General features: G+C 37.7%; 1 protein-coding gene across 4 annotated transcripts in view; it reads left to right on the forward strand.

The window, feature by feature from the left end:
- The window catches only part of CDCA2 (cell division cycle associated 2), a 58403-nt gene that overhangs the window by 19324 nt on the left and 20047 nt on the right, over positions 1 to 19032 (forward strand). For 3 of the 4 annotated variants that reach the window (XM_084884801.1, XM_084884803.1, XM_084884802.1), the window contains 10 exons: positions 583 to 730; positions 2018 to 2214; positions 4422 to 4506; positions 7743 to 7939; positions 10166 to 10250; positions 10662 to 10906; positions 11351 to 11389; positions 16173 to 16251; positions 17258 to 17340; positions 18275 to 18412. In XM_084884801.1, coding sequence (XP_084740927.1) covers positions 583 to 730; positions 2018 to 2214; positions 4422 to 4506; positions 7743 to 7939; positions 10166 to 10250; positions 10662 to 10906; positions 11351 to 11389; positions 16173 to 16251; positions 17258 to 17340; positions 18275 to 18412 — 1296 coding nt within the window. The remainder of the gene's footprint in view (positions 1 to 582; positions 731 to 2017; positions 2215 to 4421; positions 4507 to 7742; positions 7940 to 10165; positions 10251 to 10661; positions 10907 to 11350; positions 11390 to 16172; positions 16252 to 17257; positions 17341 to 18274; positions 18413 to 19032) is intronic. The other variant, XM_084884804.1, reaches the window with a different exon arrangement.

Here is a 19032-nt window from a genome sequence, read left to right on the forward strand (position 1 = left end):
AAGAGGGAAAATGTGAGAGTGGTATCTGAGCTACTAGGGAATATGTGTGTGTTCTGGCCTCCTAGGGAGAGGGTGTGCATGAAGGAAGATGAGTAAGGAGATTAGCTTAACTTGAACCAGGTTCCCTGAGACTTGCATGAGGTAAAGGCATCATGCAGATGATTGTCTATGGATATTGTTAAGAATTATTTAGCCCTCAAATAATTGGGGGTATGTTTTATCTGGGTGCCTCTTTAAAGTGTTTTCCACCTACTCCAGACTTTTCTTGTCTGGTCCATAGACTTACTAGTGTCATTATTGATCAGCCCATAGCTACACATGAAAGTATTCATATCACACAGCTAAACACTGGAGGAGGAGCAGAGGCAGCCTAAGATGTTGGCAGCCTAAGATGTTGGCAGCACACTAAATATTCAGACCAAAAATGTGTGACTTAAGGGAGAAGAGGTTTTGCTAATTTATCATCTCTGGTCTTCCAAAAACCTTTGTGTTTAGTTTTAGATTCAATAGTTTTAGGCCAAGAATATAAAATCTGTGTTTGACTTGATTTATAATAACCTTTGTGTCTCTGTATTTTAACAGGGCAGCCCTGTATTATATCGAAATGTTAATTCTTTAAAAGAGCGCATATCTGCCTTCCAGTCGGCTTTTAACTGCATACAGGAAAAGGAAAAAATTACTGACTGTCCTGAGTTCTCAGAGGCAGAGGGATTCCTGACAACAGGCTTGAGTGAGTAGAAAAAAGTCAAGTTTGGACTTCTGTGGGATTCAGACAAGCCTCTGAGAAATAAAAAAGGTTTCATTCACAGTGCAGAGTTGTATTTTTAAATGGAGTCTAACATTCAAAATGTGGGACATTTCATGTAAAAACCTTGATATCTGGTTCTCTTGAAAAAAAACGGATGTCAACATTTTTGAGCCTCCACGCCCACATGGTCACAGTTTAAGTGTTAGGTGTAAAACTGTCAGAGCTGATTAGCTCATTTCATCTTTATCACAGTACATGTGACAAGTTTGGCAAGCATTTACATGAATACCAAACACCCATCCCCAATATTACAAACTGATCTATCCAATCTGACAACTTTTAGCCTGCCATATTCTTTATAATAACTTTTAGATTATAATTCATTTAGTTTTTTGTTTGTTTATTTGTTGTTGTTTTTGTTTTTGTTTTTGGTCACCTTTGATTTTCCAATCACAAAACATTTCAAATACCAGAATTAGATGAATCTTCGCCTTACCTGTAATCATCAAAATCATACCTCTGCTGCTCTGCACCCTAAGTAAGGTTCCACATGATTTTTAGTGTCTTGAACCATCTTCAAGTAATATCACCACCTCCTTGGGTGCAATGCACTTCAATTCAAGACAAGGTTTAGTTCATCTACCTGTTAGTGTGTGACCCCTCTCATGTATTCATTTTTATTTGTAGTTTGTAACTTACCTATTTTTCATTTTCTACCTGGGTTTTAAAATATTTTATTAACATTATTATAATTCTGCAAAGAATAACATTCTTTTTTGTAGCTAAGAACTGGGGCACATTGTGGCTGTATTTTCGTAAACTCATACACAAAGCAGAACCAGTATTAGAACATAACCACATCCTTTAAAATGTTCAAAAGAATAATGTTTCAATATAAATTTAAAAACCATGAGTTACTGTATTACTAGTGCAAATGTAGTTTAGCATATCTTTCTTCATTTTATAGTCTGAAAAAACTTAATTATTATTTAATACATTTTCCTAAGTAAATTTGTATTATTTTTTAGTAATCGTATTCACTTGTCTTTCCATTATATTTTCGTTTTTGAATGAAAAAATTTTATAGATTTTCCTATTCATTTACTCAATTTTCCTATTCATAATACTCAAGCATTAAAACATACTAAATTTACTCAATTTTCCTATTCATAATACTCAAGCATTAAAACATACTAAAATGATGATGTACAAAATTGTAAAAGAAAATACTCACACCTATCTTGTTTTTATTTGGTTTTGTGTATACAGCCAGAAAGGAAGGTCTTGGTGAATGTCAGCAGTCTCCGTTCCTTGCACAGTTATCCAAACGTCGGAGAATATCTTCTCAGAGCAACTCTGATGGGAATCTAACTAATGCGGTTGGTCCTCTGATGGTTAATGTTGCCACTCCTCCAAGTACAGATAGAACATACGCTTTTCAAACTTCTCTTGTAGATCTTTCTGAGGTAACTCACTTATTATTATTTTTTAAAATATATTTTTATTGATTTTTTTTTACAGAGAGGAAGGGAAAAGGATAGAGAGCTAGAAACATCGATGAGAGAGAATCATCGACCAGCTGCCTCCTGCACACTCCCCACTGGGGATGTGCCCGCAACCAAGGTACATGCCCTTTACCGAAATCGAATGTGGGACCTTTCAGTCCGCAGACCAACGCTTTATCCACTGAGCCAAACCGGTTTCGGTGGTAACTCACTTATTGGAAAAATAGGAAAATAAAGCTTTACTTTCCTGGTGAGGTAGTTTTAAAGATCCCTTTTTCATTTTTTAAAAAAATATATATTTTATTGATTTTTCACAGAGAGGAAGAGAGAGGATAGAGCTAGAAACGTCAATGAAAGAGAAACATCGACCAGCTGCCTCTTGCACACCCCCTACCGGGGATGTGCCCGCAACTGAGGTACATGCCCTTGACCGGAATCGAACCTCGGACCTTTCAGTCCGCAGGCCGACTCTCTATCCTCTGAGCCAAACTGGTCTCTGCTAAAGATCTCTCTTTCAGTTAGAGTACATTGTACTGCTATATTGTAGCTGGGTTTCAGATTACCAGTACATGAGTGTATGTATTTCCTACTTACTAACTTTTGTTGTTAGTGGGCTTATTGGTTGTTAGAGACAGTTTTGATTAAAAGCCTTCTGAAAAAGTTTTTATAAAAAGATTAAACAGTGTGAGGTATTGTTGCAAAAATGCTGATGGTGCAATAGAGAGTCACAGTCCTGTTCTGGAGCAGCTTTTTGTCTTCCAAAGGAGGCTGACATGAGTGTTTTATTTACACATTACTGGTAAACTCGAAGATTTTACTGTACTCCTCAGGTCTGTGGGTCTTGGCACTTTTGCCTTGCTGCCTCTGTGTTTGTTTTGCAAAGAATGATTTTATTTATTTTTAAATTGAATTTATTGGGGTGATATTGGTGTTAACAGAAATGGGACCTGACCCTGAGCAGGTCTGCCTAGGACCTGTGGGTAGTGTGTGGGTCTTGACCTCATGCAGGGAAGATTTCACAGTACCATCCAAGGGATTTTGAGAGGACGTTTATTAAAGCTGGGTACAGAGAAACAAGGAAGGGCCTAGGACAGAAGCAACAGCAGGTGAGGGCCTAGGTGGGGAAATGAGCCCATGCGGGCTGCTTTGGCTACTAAGGTGCAGAGAAAAGGGGTCCTTGGTCACAGGGCCAGGGAACTAGTCCTGGATGCTGCCCATTGCTCTCTGGTTACAAGTTGCTTGGAGTCCCTTAGAGTTTAGGAATGAGTGCTTGTGGGGGAAGAAGAGGCTGAAGAGAAAGGCGCAGGGCATGCTTTTGGCAGGGAGAGTACACGCTCTGACTGGTTTAATAATTACTATTTAGCAGTTGCTCCTTTGCTCTGCTCACTTGTCTCAAGAAACTAAGGATTTTTGTTGCTGATAACTTAAGTCTGTCAAGATTATCAAAAGACCAACCTGAATTAAATAATACTATTGACCTTCACTCAAATGTAAACAAGGAGCTAGTTCTCTCATGACTTCCTGTTTCGTACTGTTACTTTTGGTTTGAACAGCAGGTTCCCATTTCTTCAGTGAGAAGAGACACCTAACCATTAGAATTGAAACCTTTTTCTCTACCTTCTCTGTCACATTGATATGGTACATGTCCTAATGATTTCATTTAGACTGGTATAAGTGTTGGATAGTCAGTTAAAGTTTCTTCAGGGTCCAATAGGTTTCATTCAGAGTTGCTTAGAATCTCTACTCCCTCTACCTTATTCTAGCTAATATGAAATCATCATCTGACAGAACGGATAATAATTGTTTCTTATCAAAACTTTGTTGATACTTTTGTTGTTTGACTAATAATTATATGACATTTTCTGTTTTTCGGAGAATTTTTTCTTTAATGAATGTAGTTAGCATAATTTCTAGACTTCAGATAATGTACCAAAAATGCCTAGGGAATACATTCAGAATGAATATTCTGTTTTTAGTTAGATTCTCCTTCCTATATTTTTGAGATCAGATAATTAAAGTGATAAAATTGCCTCATTGATTGATTGATTGGTTTAACATTATATTTCTAGGTAATCTGCAATGTTTACTCAAACCTTTAAGAATATATCATAATTCTGTAATTAATAAGATTTAGTACTTTTTTTGTGTGCACTTTTTGTCCCCCCAAGAAACTTTTTGAACCGGGTATAACACAGTCTGGATGTTTAGTTGAAGAATCTGTTCCACTTCCTGAGTTCACAGAGGCTTCAGCTGGTAAGTATTTAATTTTTCCTTAGTATGCGTGCCACTTCACCCATTGCAGTATTTGTTCAATAGACATCTATAATTGGTGTACCTACATGCTGAAATTTGGGAAAACTAAAACAACTTTGATTCTATTTTGGTTTTTAAAAAAATATATTTTACTGATTTTTTACAGAGAGGAAGGGAGATGGAGAGAGAGCCAGAAACATCGATCAGAGAGAAACATCAATCAGCTGCCTCTTGCACACCTCCTACTGGAGATGTGCCCGCAACCAAGATACATGCCCTTGACCGGAATCGAACCTGGGACCCTGTAGTCCGCAGGCCGACGCTCTATCCACTGAGCCAAAATGGTTAAGGCTCGAGTCTTATTTTGTTGGTCACTTCATTAGATTCCACAAATAAGTGAGATCATGTGATATTTAATTCTTAGATGGACTTATTTTACTTATGTAATAGTCTCCATGTCCATCCATGCTGTCCCAAAGGGTAAGAGAGCCTTCTTTTTTATATCTGTATTGTATTCCATTGTGTAAATATCCACAGCTGATTTATTCATTCATCTACTGATGGGCATTTGGGCTGTTTCTAAATCTTAGCTATTATAAATAATGCTGCTGTGAACATAGGGGTGCATATATTTTTTCTGATTGGTGTTTTGGGATTTTTAGGTTATATTCCAAGAAATGCAATCTCTAGGTCAAACAGAAGTTCCATTTTTAAGTTTTTGAGGACATTACATTCCATACTATTTTTCATAGTGGCTGCACCATTTGCATTCCCACCAGCAGTGAACTAGTGTTTTCTTTTCTCCATGTCAGCATTTGTTATTATTGATTTTTTTATTATAGCCATTTTGACCAGGTGTGAGGTGATAGCTCAGCATGGTTTTAATTTGCATGTCTGTTAATTAGTGAATTTGAGCATCTTTTCATATTTTGCTTGGCCATTTGTATGTCTTTGGAGAAATGTCTATTCGGGTCCTCTGCCCATTTTTTTTTTTATTTTTTATTTTTTAAAATTTCTTTATTGATTAAGATGTTATATATGTGTTATTTCCCCCATTACTACCCCTAACCCCCCAACTCATGCCCTCACCTCCCTGTTGTCTGTGTCCATTGGTTAGGCTTATATGCATGCATACAAGTCCTTTGGTTGATCTCTCCTCCTTATCCTTACCTCCCCTCCCTACCTTCCCTCTGAGATTTGATGGTCTGATCCATGTTTCTGTCTCTGGATTTGTTTTGTTCATCATTTTTGGCATTCTCATTAAGGTCCTTGAAGGTCTCACTAAGTTCCTCAGAGGTCTCTTCAAGTTTCCGAGTGGTTTTTAGAAGATTTAAAAAATATATATATATATATATTTTATTGATTTTGTACAGAGAGGAAGGGAGAAAGATAGAGAGTTAGAAACATCGATGAGAGAGAGTCATCGATCAGCTGCCCCTTGCACACCCCCCACTGGGGATATGCCCGCAACCAAGGTACATGCCCTTGACCGGAATTGAACCCGGGACTCTTCAGTCCCCAAGTTGACGCTCTATCCATTGAGCCAAACCGGTCTCGGCTTTAGAAGATTTTTGAATAACCTTATAAATGTGGTTCTGAACTCTGTGTCGTCCAGTAGTTTACTTTCCTCCATCTCTCCCATTCGTGACATGTTTCTGTGTCTCCGCATTTTGGCTGCCTTCCTGTGTTGGAGTGGCTTTGTGTGGTCAGTGACCTATATGGGCCAGTAGCTCAGCTTCCCCAATTACCCGAGGTGGTTGCTCTTGGTACACCCCTTTGTGGGCTGAATGCAAAGCCTTGATTGCTGTTGGTACACTGGGAGGAATTGACCTCCAGGCCAATTGGCTGTGAGGACCCGCTGTGTCTATAATGGAAGAACTGCTGTGCTGGAGACACGGTTAGGGTGCAGGCCTTGTTTCAGTGGGGCTTTGGTGCTCACTGAGTCCGTCTCCTGAATGTGTCACTTATGGATGTGAGGAGTTGAAATCTGGTGTCTCACACTGACCACTAGGTACACTGGCTTCTGGATCTCCAATGGGGTGCAGTTCAGCTACTGTCTGAGGCCACCCTGCAGGAGCTACAGGGAGAACCACAGTCCTCTCCTCCCTGCTTGGAGCTTGGAAGCTTTGGAGCTGTATGCACAGGGTTGCAAGTTTGCTAGGTTATACTACAATAGAGAAGGCCATTCATATGCAAAAGCCACTGCTTGGAGCTTGGGTGTGTTTGTAGATTGTGCGGGGCGGAGTCTCAGGGCCTCACTAGGCTGGGGCATGGTAAACAGCCACGGCTGCCAGTGAGCCATTCTGCCTCTCTGACTGCATCCCCATGTCTTGGCGATCAGCGCAGCAATTATTCTTGTGTGCAGCTCTGCAAGCAATGCACCCTCACTTTCTGACCCAATGGCAGACAGTCCAGCTTCTCCCCAGAAACTGGATTTCAGAGAGATTGGGAGCTTGTCTCTCTTCAGGTTGAAGAAAGCAACACCTGCCGCCAGCCGGGATCCACTGCCTGCCCATGCTGCTCGTGTGCCTCCATACTTCAGTTTTTCAGCGCTTGTGCCCTGAATGCTCTTTTCTCTTTTCATCTAGTTGTAGAACTTCCACTCAGCCATCTTTCCCGTGGTTCTGGGTGATAGACATTTTGTCTTTTAGTTGTAGTTTTGAAATTGTTTTACACGGCAGCATTTTAGATGTTTACCTACACTGCCATCTTAGATCTCCTCAAGGCAGTGCTTTCTTGTGAGAAAGAATTTGCAGTGGGGAGCTTTGCTTTGTTTGAGGGCACATGTGGTATGTTAGTTGTTTTTACTTTATAATCTTTCTCCTCAGCATTCCGTCCTCTCCCTCCGACCAGCCTTACATGGTGAAATGCCTCTGGCTCCAGCAGTAAAATGGTCTATTATTCATGGTTTAGCTCAGGTTAGTTTTATGGTACAGGAGATAGGTGTCATGAGTAGAGGCACTAACAGTTAATAGCTGGTTCGTGGATACCTGCTTAGATTTCCATGGGAGCCAAAACTCCTTATTAACTTTACCCTTAATAGTCAGATTGGAATTAAAAGCTGTGACTAGTGCCACTTCTCTGTCTTTTTCTGTTTCCAAATGCTAAATATTAATCCCTAAGCAGGACCTATTGGGGTTAAATTTTTTCACTGCATGCAAAATGCATATTTTTGGTGTAGAACAAAAAGGATCCGGGCGTCTTCCACCTCTCATGCTTACATGTTTACTTTGAAGGAATCAAGGTTGTTGACCGAGTAGAGGACAAAGGATCAGGTGATGCTGTTTCACTTGACAAGCTAACAGGCTCAGCTCCTAACATGGGGCCACTGGTTACTCCCCTGTGCAAGAGGGACATCCCGCCCTCTGAGACCTCCGCCCTCCGTTCTGTGCTGAAGAAACCCCCCGTGAAGCTGTGTGTAGAAAGCCTGCAGGTAAGTGCAGAGCACCGTTTCCTAAAGCAAATGGAATGAGAAGTCATTTAGTTCAAGGCAATCCTCTGAAATGCTAAATGTCATACTGGATGAAAAGGAAAGGTCTTTCTCTCTTTCCCCCTTCCTTTTAATCACTTGTATCACTGTGAAGTTTATTTGTTTTTGTTCTTTTTAAAAAGGACTCATACGGAATATAGCATATAGAATTTATATAGGTAGATTGTATTTTATGAGTGTTTCACAGTTCTTAATGTTACTAATGAGTTTATTATTTTCATCCAAACTATTTGGTCTTGGATATACCTCTTTTACAGGCATGCACCTTTCTCAGCCCAGTAGGTTGAAGGGAACTAGCTGGCATTTATTGAGTATTTTCTAGACTTCTGGCATGTGTTATGTACATGTAGCCTCAGTCCTCTAAGAAAGGTTTTAGCCCCGTTTTACATAAACTGAAGCTCGAGGTTCAATGAACCCAGACAAACGTGACGTTGGCATCCATGATGGACTGTCCATGCTGTGAGAGGATGAGAGGATTGGTCTGGAGTCAAAGTGTCTCATGTCAAATCCAGACTCGGGTTTAAGAGCTGGGTAAATTACTTAGCCTTTTTTTTTTTCTTTTTTTTTTAATATATTTTATTGATTTTGTACAGAGAGGAAGGGAGAGAGATAGAGAGCCAGAAACATCGATGAGAGAGAGTCATCGATCAGCTGCCTCTTGCACATCCCCTACTGGGGATATGCCCGCAACCAAGGTACATGCCCTTGACCGGAATCGAACCCGGGACCCTTCAGTCCCCAAGCCGACGCTCTATCCATTGAGCCAAACTGGTTTCAGCTACTTAGCCTTTTTGTACTCTACTGTTTTATCTATAAAAAGGATAATATTAGAAACTACCTTACAAAAGTAAACTGAACATTAAGTGGGAAAATAATGTAAAATTAGCACCAGTGCCTGGCAAATGAGAGGTACAGTTTTGTGTTGTTGTTTTTCCAACCTGTAGGCATTTTAAATACAATTATATCTACAAACTGTTTTTACAGCTAAAATGAACTAGACTACCTTCTATCTACATGGATAGGTATCCAGTTATAATTTAAAATGTTTTAACAATTTTCCTGGTTAAGATCTGATTTAAGTCTCTGTACAGCACTGCTCATTCATATCTTGTTTGTTTCATCCTCAAAGAGACTTACTATCTTAATTGTTCGTATAACTTATTGGCTAACAGTGTTATATAGCAAACATCAAGCTGCCCAAAATTGGGAGGTTTCTACAGTTGAAGTTTTTTGCTAACTTTTTGGTTTTAATTAAAAGTTTATGTCAGTCTAAAAGTTAACATGAACTTTGTTTTATGAGGTCCCTTAATTCACAAATATTGATCTGTGAATTAGGAAAATGAAATGACTTAGGAGACAGTTGGTCAAGGAGGCTTGTTTGGGGCAGGATTGTACAATATTTTAGAGCTGGTGCTGCTGTTGGAATGGGTGTGCTGGGGAAAAAGACTAGTTGCAGAGAACAAGAGCTGGTCGGGTTTGGGTGAGACTGGACAAGCAGATGGCGATTTGGATGACTATTACCCAGCCCCCAGCTCTGGCTCTCCTGCTCTGCTCCAGGGCCCTCCCTGGAGTTAGTCTTGTCCCATCTTGTTCTTCAGCGTTCATACTGTTCCATCCTCACTCATTTGCCTGCTCCATAATCTTCCTTTGGAAAAGCACAGAGGGACAAATACTGTCCTCTTTCCTTATTTCTAACTCAAGAAGATATTAATGCAGATGGGAGATTTATGCACTTACAGAAGGTGTGGTTCACATGTTTAAAAGACAGAATAACGTAGTATATCACTTCATTTCTTCTTTTCCTGTTTTAGTGCAATTCTTATACCTCAGGCCATTAATAATCTGCCTCATCTGACACCATCTGTAGTACACTGTCAAATCTGGCCACTCACCATTTGCTTAACTTCGCTTGCCAGATTAAAACTGAATTTAGCTCAAGTTACGGATTTCCATTCTTTGATTTTGGCCTAAAATACTATTTACTAAAGTTATATCTAAGCAACCTGTTTTTTCTTTGTGGCTAATATTATGATGGTTTAGCTAGAACAAATTTGAAAGTAAAGGTAATCTGCAATACTATAGTTACTACTCCTGGCAACAAAAATTCAGTTGCTATTTTGAATGACTGTGCATGTTTATGTAAAATTCACTGATGTTCATTTTGTTTAGGAGCATTGTAACAACCTCTGTGATAATGGGACTCGTCCGAACTTAATCTCAACTCTTGTAAACTGTTGCAAGGAACAAAAAGCAGGTAAGAAATTCATGTATTTTGAAGCCCAAGGATATTATTGTCTTGTTATAAAAAATCTGATAGAAGGTATGGTATTTTCAATGACTTGCTAATGCACCTTGAAGCTTCTAAAATTATAAGGAACTGAAAGAAAGTTGGGAGAAATGGAATCTCTTTGGATGGTCTAAGACTTGATCCATCCATTTCATCGATCCATTTTTGTTTGATGATGAAACTTGATATTCCAATTTTGGAAACTTCAAATTTTACTTTAAAATCTATTACTGTAATTTAATTAGAAATACTACTTATCTTTTTCATTTTGAAATTTTTCTTTACAAATTGTTATACAAAGAATAACTCATAGGGATACACCTTTTAGATAAGAAAATGAGCTTGCCTTTTTAATACATTTCTATTTATTATTTATAGAAGGTCAAGAAAATTATAAGGTACCCGCCTCTATAAATATGAGGAAGAGGAAGAGAGTTACTTTTGGAGAGGACCTAAGCCCTGAAGTATTTGATGAATCTTTGCCAGCAAATACTCCATTGCGTAAAGGAGAAACACCTGTTCGTAAAAAGGATTTAAATACCGTCAATTCCTTGCCACTTGAGCAATCACCAGCTCCCTCGAAGTTGCCTCAACCAAATTTTGATGACAGGGGGGAGAATCTTGTAAGTGTGAAAAATGTGGAACAAAGTTGTTGTTGTTTATATTTTCATCAGACCTCACCTATTTCGCATGAGCAGTAATTATGCTTTGAAATCATGAAATGGACTAAATGACGTGTCATAGTACAAATTCATATATTTTTCTAGGTAGATTATTACCAGATTTCTCCTATTAAAAGCAGCACTTCTGTGACTCATTGTATATTTAATAGAACCTAAGTGCTATGGATTATATATTTTATGTGTCATTAAGAAAAAATGCTGAACGTTAAACTGTGACACACCATCATCTGTATCATGTGCAGTGGCCCCCTATCCCCAAACTGGTTTCAATTACCCATGGGCAACTACAGTCTGAAATGTTAAATGGAAAATTCCAGAATTCAACAATTCATAAGTTTTAAATTGCATGCCATTCTGAGTACCTCATTTCATCTCATCACATAGGCATTGCATCATCTCACATCATTACAGGAAGAGAGAGGGGTGAGTACAGTACAGTAAGATCTCTTGAGAGAGACCACGTTTAAATAACTTGTATTGCAGTGTTTTATTATAACTGTCATATTATTATTAGTTATTATTGTTAATCTCTCACTATGCCTAATTTATAAATTAAACTTTAGCGTAGTATATGTAGTGTTCAGTATTACCCCGCGGTTTCAGGCATCCACTGGGGGTCTTTAAACCTATCCCTCTGTGGACTAGGGGGACTATTATACGCAGATTTCAGGGGTGTTAAAATGTGAAAGAGCAGCAGACTTAGAATTGGTGCATTGTAGAGACAAACTGTTCTCCTGAAGTGAATATTTACAGGTGGAATTATTGAGCTAAAGAGTATGAATGTTTGCTCAGCTGGCATGGCTCAATGGTTGAACATCAGCCTATGAACCAGGAGGTCACAGTTTGATTCCCAGTCACGGCACATGCCTGGGTTGAGGGCTTGGTCCCCAGAGTGGGGAGTGCAGGAGGCAGCCGATAGATGATTCTCTCTCTCATTGATGTTTCTATCTTTCTCTCTCCCTTTCTCTCTGCAATCAATAAAAATATTTTTTAAAAAAGAACATGAATGTATATGAACTTTTTGATGAATATTGATAAATTTCCATCAGAAAGTATGTACAAATTTGGATTCACTGCAAGATAAATATATACCTTTGCAAATCCTGAATATTAACCCTTTGCACTCCGCTGTCCCCTCTCAGGGGACATCGGAATTCTAGCATATCACTCGGATGTCCCCTCTCAGGGGGGACATTGCAGTTTATTAGTGATTACGGGGAATTGAGTAAATTCAACGCACGTTTCCGCCGCAAAGTAGCGTCGAGTAGCTGGTAGCCAGTGTCCAGAATGGTTCGGAGTGCAAAGGGTTAATTATACGGACTTATTTAAAATAGATTCATAGGCGAAAAAGTTGACTTGAAATTTTTTGTTTATTAGTGAGATTTGAACATTTTTCACATGTGTATAGGCCCTTTGAATTTCTTCTCTTGAGAACTGCCCATTAATCTTCCTTACCTATATATTTTTAAAATTTTATTTAAAACATTTATTTAATTTTATTGATTTAGAGAGAGAGGAAGGAAGGGACAGAGACAGAGAGAAACATCAATGTGAGAGAGACATCGATCCGTTGCTTTCTTTTCATGTCTGATCAGGGATCAAACCTGCAGTCTTCTAGTACCTGGTGTGATGTTCCAACCAACTGAGCCACACCAGCCAGGGCTTCCTTACCTATTTTTATATTGGGACCATCATTCATTCTTTCTCCTGCTATTATACTTTAACATATTTTGCTTTCGACTACTATGGGATTAGAGGGACCTAATTTTACTCCTATGGAAAACAACTAAAAGACTGGAGACAATACACAGAGCAGTGGTTCTCAGAAATTTAACATCAGGCAGCCCAGGATAGTAATCTTTGAAGGGGAGTAACAAATGAGATGAGCTTATGAGAAGCCCAACTCCTGCCTGGGCTGAATTTCTAGGCACCATCACAGGGTGGGTTTACCTCAGTGGAATCTGGCTGTCTCATGAGTTGAGAAGATGGAGTTGGGGCATATACACTAGGGGGGGTGAGGGCATGTGCTTTAGGTGGGGGTGGCCAGGTAGTGGTCAATGAAGGGAAAAGGTGACATATGTAATATTATATGTAATACTTTAAACAATAAAGAATTTAAAACATTTAAAAAAAAAAACAACGTAACAATGCTATGCAGTACTAAATGACATTAAATTCAGTGTCTGACATTTAATTAAAAATCGATAGATATATAGGACAAGATGCTCCATTATGATAAAAGATTAGTGAAATTGAAGATATGGCAAGAAGTTATTCACAATGAAACAAACAAACAAAAAAAGACTGAACAAGAAGCAGGCAATCTGCAAGCTGGGAAAACTTCAGGTGGTATGATATTTGTATAATTAGACACCCCAAAGTAGAGAAGAGACCAGCAGGAACAGAAAAATATATTTGAAAAATTATGGCTGGGAAATTTCCCAATGTGATAAAATGATAAACCCATAGATCTTATAAAGTTCAGTCAATTTTCAGCATGTGAAATCTGAAGTAAAGTACATCATGGTTTAAGATCAAGGATAAATGGCCTAAAAAACAGTATGGGAAAACAGACATATGACATAAAGAAGAAGAGAAGACATTGCAACGTGTATACTCAGGAAAAAAAAAATTCTGTCACCTAGAATTCTATATCCAGTGAGACTTCCCTTTCATCAATACAAAGGTGAATTATCCTTGGCCAGGAGCTCAATGCTTAGAGCATCATCCTGTGCACCAAAGGGTTGTGGGTTCAATTCCCAGTCAGACACATATCCAATTTGGGTATTCGATCCCTCATTAGGCATGAGGCAACCGATCGATCTTTCTCTTTCTCTCCTCCCTCTCTCAGATCAATGAGAAACATCCTTGGGTGAGTATTAAAAAAAAAAAAATTAAAGGCTTTTGCAGACATGTGAAAGCTGTAATAATTTATTACTACAGCAGTTTAGCATTGTAAGAAATGTTCAAAGAGGTTACTTAGTCAAAAGGAAAATGGTTCCAGATGGAAATCTGCATTTAGCAAAGCAGAAGGGCGCTAAAATGCTAACTATGTAGGCAACAGACTGTTTCCTCCTCTTAATCTCTAAAAGGCAATCATTCAGAGTAAGAGTAACAACAGTCTATTGTTTGCTTTATAACCTATGTAAATAAATATACAATAAAAATAACATGGCATAAAGACTGGGAAGAGTTCTTAGGCTGTGCACAAAGTGGTATAAGTTAAAGATGCATACTATAAATCATAAACCACTTTAAAAGGACAGCACAAATGTATGGAATGCTGCTAAAGCAGTGCTTAGAGGAAATTTTTAAAAATTAAACTTGTATTTCAAAATAAGAGATTCTCACTAATCTTGACTTCTTTTAAGAAATTAGAAAAAGAAAAATTAAAGCGAAGTGAGCAGAAGAAAGGAAGTAATAAAGATAAATGCAGAAATCAGTGGAATAGAAAATACAAACAATAGAAAAAAATGATTGAAATCAAAAGATAGTGCTTGCCAAAACTGGTTTGGCTCAGTTGATAAGAGTGTCAGCCTGTAGACTGAAAGGTCCAGGTTTGATTCCTGTCAGGGACATGTAACTTGGTTGCGGGTGTAACAGTAGGGGTGTACAAGAGGTAGCTGATAGATGATTCTCTCTCATCGATGTTTCTAACTCTCTCTCCCCTCTCTCTTCCTCTGCGTAAAAAATCAATAAAATATATATATATTTTTAAAAAGGTACTGCTTTAAAATAATAGTGTTAGTAAACTTCTAATCAGACTCTTCAGGGAAAAGCGAGATTACTCAAGTTACCAGAGTTACGAATGTGAGAGGTATTATAACTATATGTGCTAACATATTAAAAGGATAATGGCTATCCCGGAAACGTTATGCCAGTAAATTCAACAACTTAGATAAACTAGACACATTTCTTGAAAAACACTATATCAACTAAAGACATTTAAGTTATAGTTAAACCTCACAAAGAAAACTGTATGTCCAGATGATTTTACTAATGAATTCTATCAAACATATATGGAAAATATAGTACTAATTCTACATGCACTCTTCTATACACTTACTTCATAACTGTAATTTTGCTACTGTTAATGAATCGTAATATAAATATCTGTGTTTTCCAATGGTCTTAGGCTCTACAGCAGCGGTTCTCATCCCTTGGGAATACTTCCCAATTCATTATTGTCAGCATTATAGGATACCATAATCAGACATAAGAAAAGTATAGTCTGATATCTTCATAAACGTAAGAATATGTAAAAAGAACACATTGTGATTAAATGAGATGTAACCCTTGATGCGAAGATGGTTTAGTATTTTAAAAACAATGTGTCACTCACCATTTTAACACAGTAAGACTGAAAAGTCTTATGTTCATCTCAGTAGAAAAACCATTTGACAATATCCAGGGTTCATTTCTGATAAGACCTCTGAGCAAAATAGTGAAAATAAATGTTTTTCATCCTGACAAATTTTATCTGAAAAACCAAATTTACTATTAAAATGGCAATTATGTTGAAAAGAAAAGATTTGAGAAGTATATTGCCATTTTACCTGAAGTTCCCCTCAATAATATTGTAATGTTAGGTTGTGTTTATCTTATTTACTTTTAAAGGAATTAGGGCATAGTATTTTATTTTATTTTTTTTATTTTTATTTTTTTAAATATATTCTATTGATTTTGTACAGAGAGGAAGGGAGAGAGATAGAGAGTTAGAAACATCGATGAGAGAGAGTCATCGATCAGCTGCCTCTTGCACACCCCCTACCGGGGATATGCCCGCAACCAAGGTACATGCCCTTGACCGGAATCGAACCTGGGCCCCTTTAGTCCCCAAGCCGATGCTTTATCCATTGAGCCAAACCGGTCTCGAAGGGCATAGCATTTTAAATAAGCCAAAAAGTAACTTATGAATGGATCATTATGATCACTTCCACTTAAAGGGTTTTTGTTTTGTTTTGTTTTTTGGTGGATTGGTTTCGTTCAAGATAATTGGTAAATGTTATAAAATATATTTTATTTTTATATACAATATCTTTCATTTTGCCTTGACTTTTTTTTCAACCTTTTTTTTTATCTCCCAACTTTATTCAGATTATAATTTCACCTACCAAAATAAATTCATTTTGGGCAGGGGGGGCCCATTGCTTACACATCCACTGAATTTAAGGATGTCTAATTTCTACCTTTTTTCCTTGTTTAGGAAAACATAGAACCTCTTCAGGTATCATTTGCTGTTTTGAGCCCTCTTAGTAAGTCTTCAATCTCTGAGAATCTCTCAGGTAATAACATTTGTTTATCTTATATTCATAATTGTTATTTGCAATGTCTGTGTATATGAAACTTAATTTCCTTATTATCTTTTTAAAATTTTATTTTTATTAGAACAATGCATACATGGCATAAAAAATAAATAGTGTAGAAAAGCTTATAAGAAGCCTCTTACCCATCCATTTTGATTACAAGTCCCACTTCATAATCATCCACCTTTAACTTCTTTGATGGGAGCGTCTTTTCCCAGTTAGCAAAGTGGAAATGACATGGATTGTAAGGGTCATTCTGAAATATCCAAAATTGTTCATCAGCAGTAACATGGCATGTCGGACACGTGTACTTCCCAAAGTCTCTGATTTTTTATGATTGTAACAAGGTGACAAGGCAACAAATATTGCTGCACTTTCCTGACAGAACGGAACTAGGCTGGCAAGCATGTCATGGGAATCATTATTCATACCTTTCCCCTGGTTGAAATCTTTTAATGGCTTTTTTTTTTTTGCTATGGGACACGAACCGAGCTCATTAGCACAGAATCTAAGACATGCAGTATCAAAGTAGTTAAAATTTGAAGCATTAATCTATCAGGTTCAAAAGCATATGCTCTTCATACTGCCTTTCATTTATATCATTAAAAGTAATCAAAATTTTCCTAAAATTTGTAAAATAAGATACTTTTATTATTATCATAATGGCCTTTATTACAGTTTCATTGTACAAAATGTAGCTTGGAATAAATGGAATGAGTGAAAATGTGAGTGTTTATAATATGATTTAATCTGTTATCTGAACATGATAACGTTATACATTCTCAGGGAAAGTGTCAAAAGTTTCTGAGTATTCAGTAAGCTTAAAGTTTTAATATTTTTGAGTCCCAAATGATAATTATGTTTAGATATGATAAGATAGTAAAAGCAAAGGTGGGTATTCAGAAGAGTATGCAGTACCTGAGAAATGGTGGATCTTAAACTGTTTTGCTAACTACCCTAATTTTGCTTGTGTTTTGTTCTGCAGGTACAGAAACATCTGCAAATAACCACGATAAAGTACCTTCCTGTAAAGGTGGTAGAAGAACACGGACCTCTAACAGAAGAAGCGTAAGTGTTTCTATTTGGCACAATGTTTTTTTTATTTTGCATTAGAGTTTTTCTTTTTTTGTGATTGATTATGGGTAAAATTTTGGCTTGAATGGTGTTGTTAAGAGCTAATACTTTATCCTACTTAGCTTGTCATCCAGGTAATGATGTTTCCTGCTTTGGTTTTAATTAATTCTATTAGAAGAAAAATCCAATAAAACAAGAAGCCTTCAGAGTTTGTGTTAATGTGGAAGATAATCTGTTTGAAAACCTTTTTTAAAATCTGTGAGGTTTTATGGATTTGTTGAGGTACAAAGTGGAGAAGAGTAGCATATAATAAGCACAGCTAGAAAATGGCATAAATATGATCTTTTTTTAAAACTATACTTTGTTTTGTGTGTTTTTTTTTAACATAGCATTTCAATTATTTTCAGTATGAGACTAATTTTCATTGAGTGCATATCTTTTTGTATTTTATTAAATTATATAAAATTGGACTTTTGTCTATAGCATCATAGTGCATTAATATATGTACTATGTTATATGTTATAGGGTTTCTGGCTGATATTGTTAGATGATATACCTAGAATATAAACTTAGATAATCTAATACATGATTATTTTTTTATATAGTTCAACTGTAAGCAGTTAGGTGCTAAGTTGTAGATGCTCAATAAATGTTTTAGTGAATGACTAAATTAACTAATACTTAAAGTTTTTTTTCATATGATAATTGGGCAAAGTGCATATGCTTCTGGGTCCATGTTTGGTAGATCAGAAATTAGTAATTACTGCTTCCCTCAGGTGAGGTTAAGTTGGTTAAAATATATCTAATGGAATTTGTGAATTTAGAGGAAAGTAGAAGAGCATGGGAAAGAAAATAAATGTGAGAGAACATGCATTAAAATGTAACTTACTGCATTGTTTAGTATTACTACTTTAAATTTTCTTTATAGCAATTGCTCAGTTTTGCAGAAGACAGTGTTTGCAACTTACTTAATACAGAAGCTCAGCCCTGCCACGAAAAGAAAATCAAGAGGAGGAAATCCCAAGAAAGCAAGTGCACAGACAGAGTACGCCCTAAAAAGAATCCGGTGAGTGTGTGTCCAAGATTTATTACAGAGTAGAAGTGGTGCATTTCTTTGTTCTGTAGTTGGGAAAATGTGGAAACAAAATTTTTGTTTTTTTAGTTAACATTAGACCGAGAGTATTAAAATCATTTTATCATAGAATAGTAAGGGCCATAAGGGATTATATACTCAACTAGAGGCCTGATGCATGAAATTCGTGCACTGGTGGGGATTGTCCCTCAGTCCAGCCTGCACCCTCTCCAATCCCCTCGGGGGATGTCCAATTGCCGGTTTAGGCCCCATCTAAACCGGCAATTGGACATCCCTCTCACAATTCGGGACTGCTGGCTCCCAACTGCTCACCTGCCTGCCTGCCTGCCTGCCCTTAACTGTGTCTGCCTGCCAGCCTGATCACTCCCTAACCACTCCTCTGCCAGCCTGATAGATGCCTAACTGCCCTCCCTGCTGACCTAGTCACCCCCCCAAACTGCCCTTCCCTGCTGACCCTGTAACCCCCCAACTGCCCTCCCCTGCTGGCCTGGTCACCCCTAACTGCCCTCCCCTGCCGGCCTGGTTGCTCATAACTGCCCTCCACTGCTGGCCTCGTCCCCCTTAACTGCCTCCCCTGCAGGCCTGGTATCCCC

This window comes from Pipistrellus hanaki (genome assembly GCF_964339955.1).
Source record: "Pipistrellus hanaki genome assembly, chromosome: 5".
In the NCBI taxonomy this organism is placed as follows: Eukaryota; Metazoa; Chordata; class Mammalia; order Chiroptera; family Vespertilionidae; genus Pipistrellus; species Pipistrellus hanaki.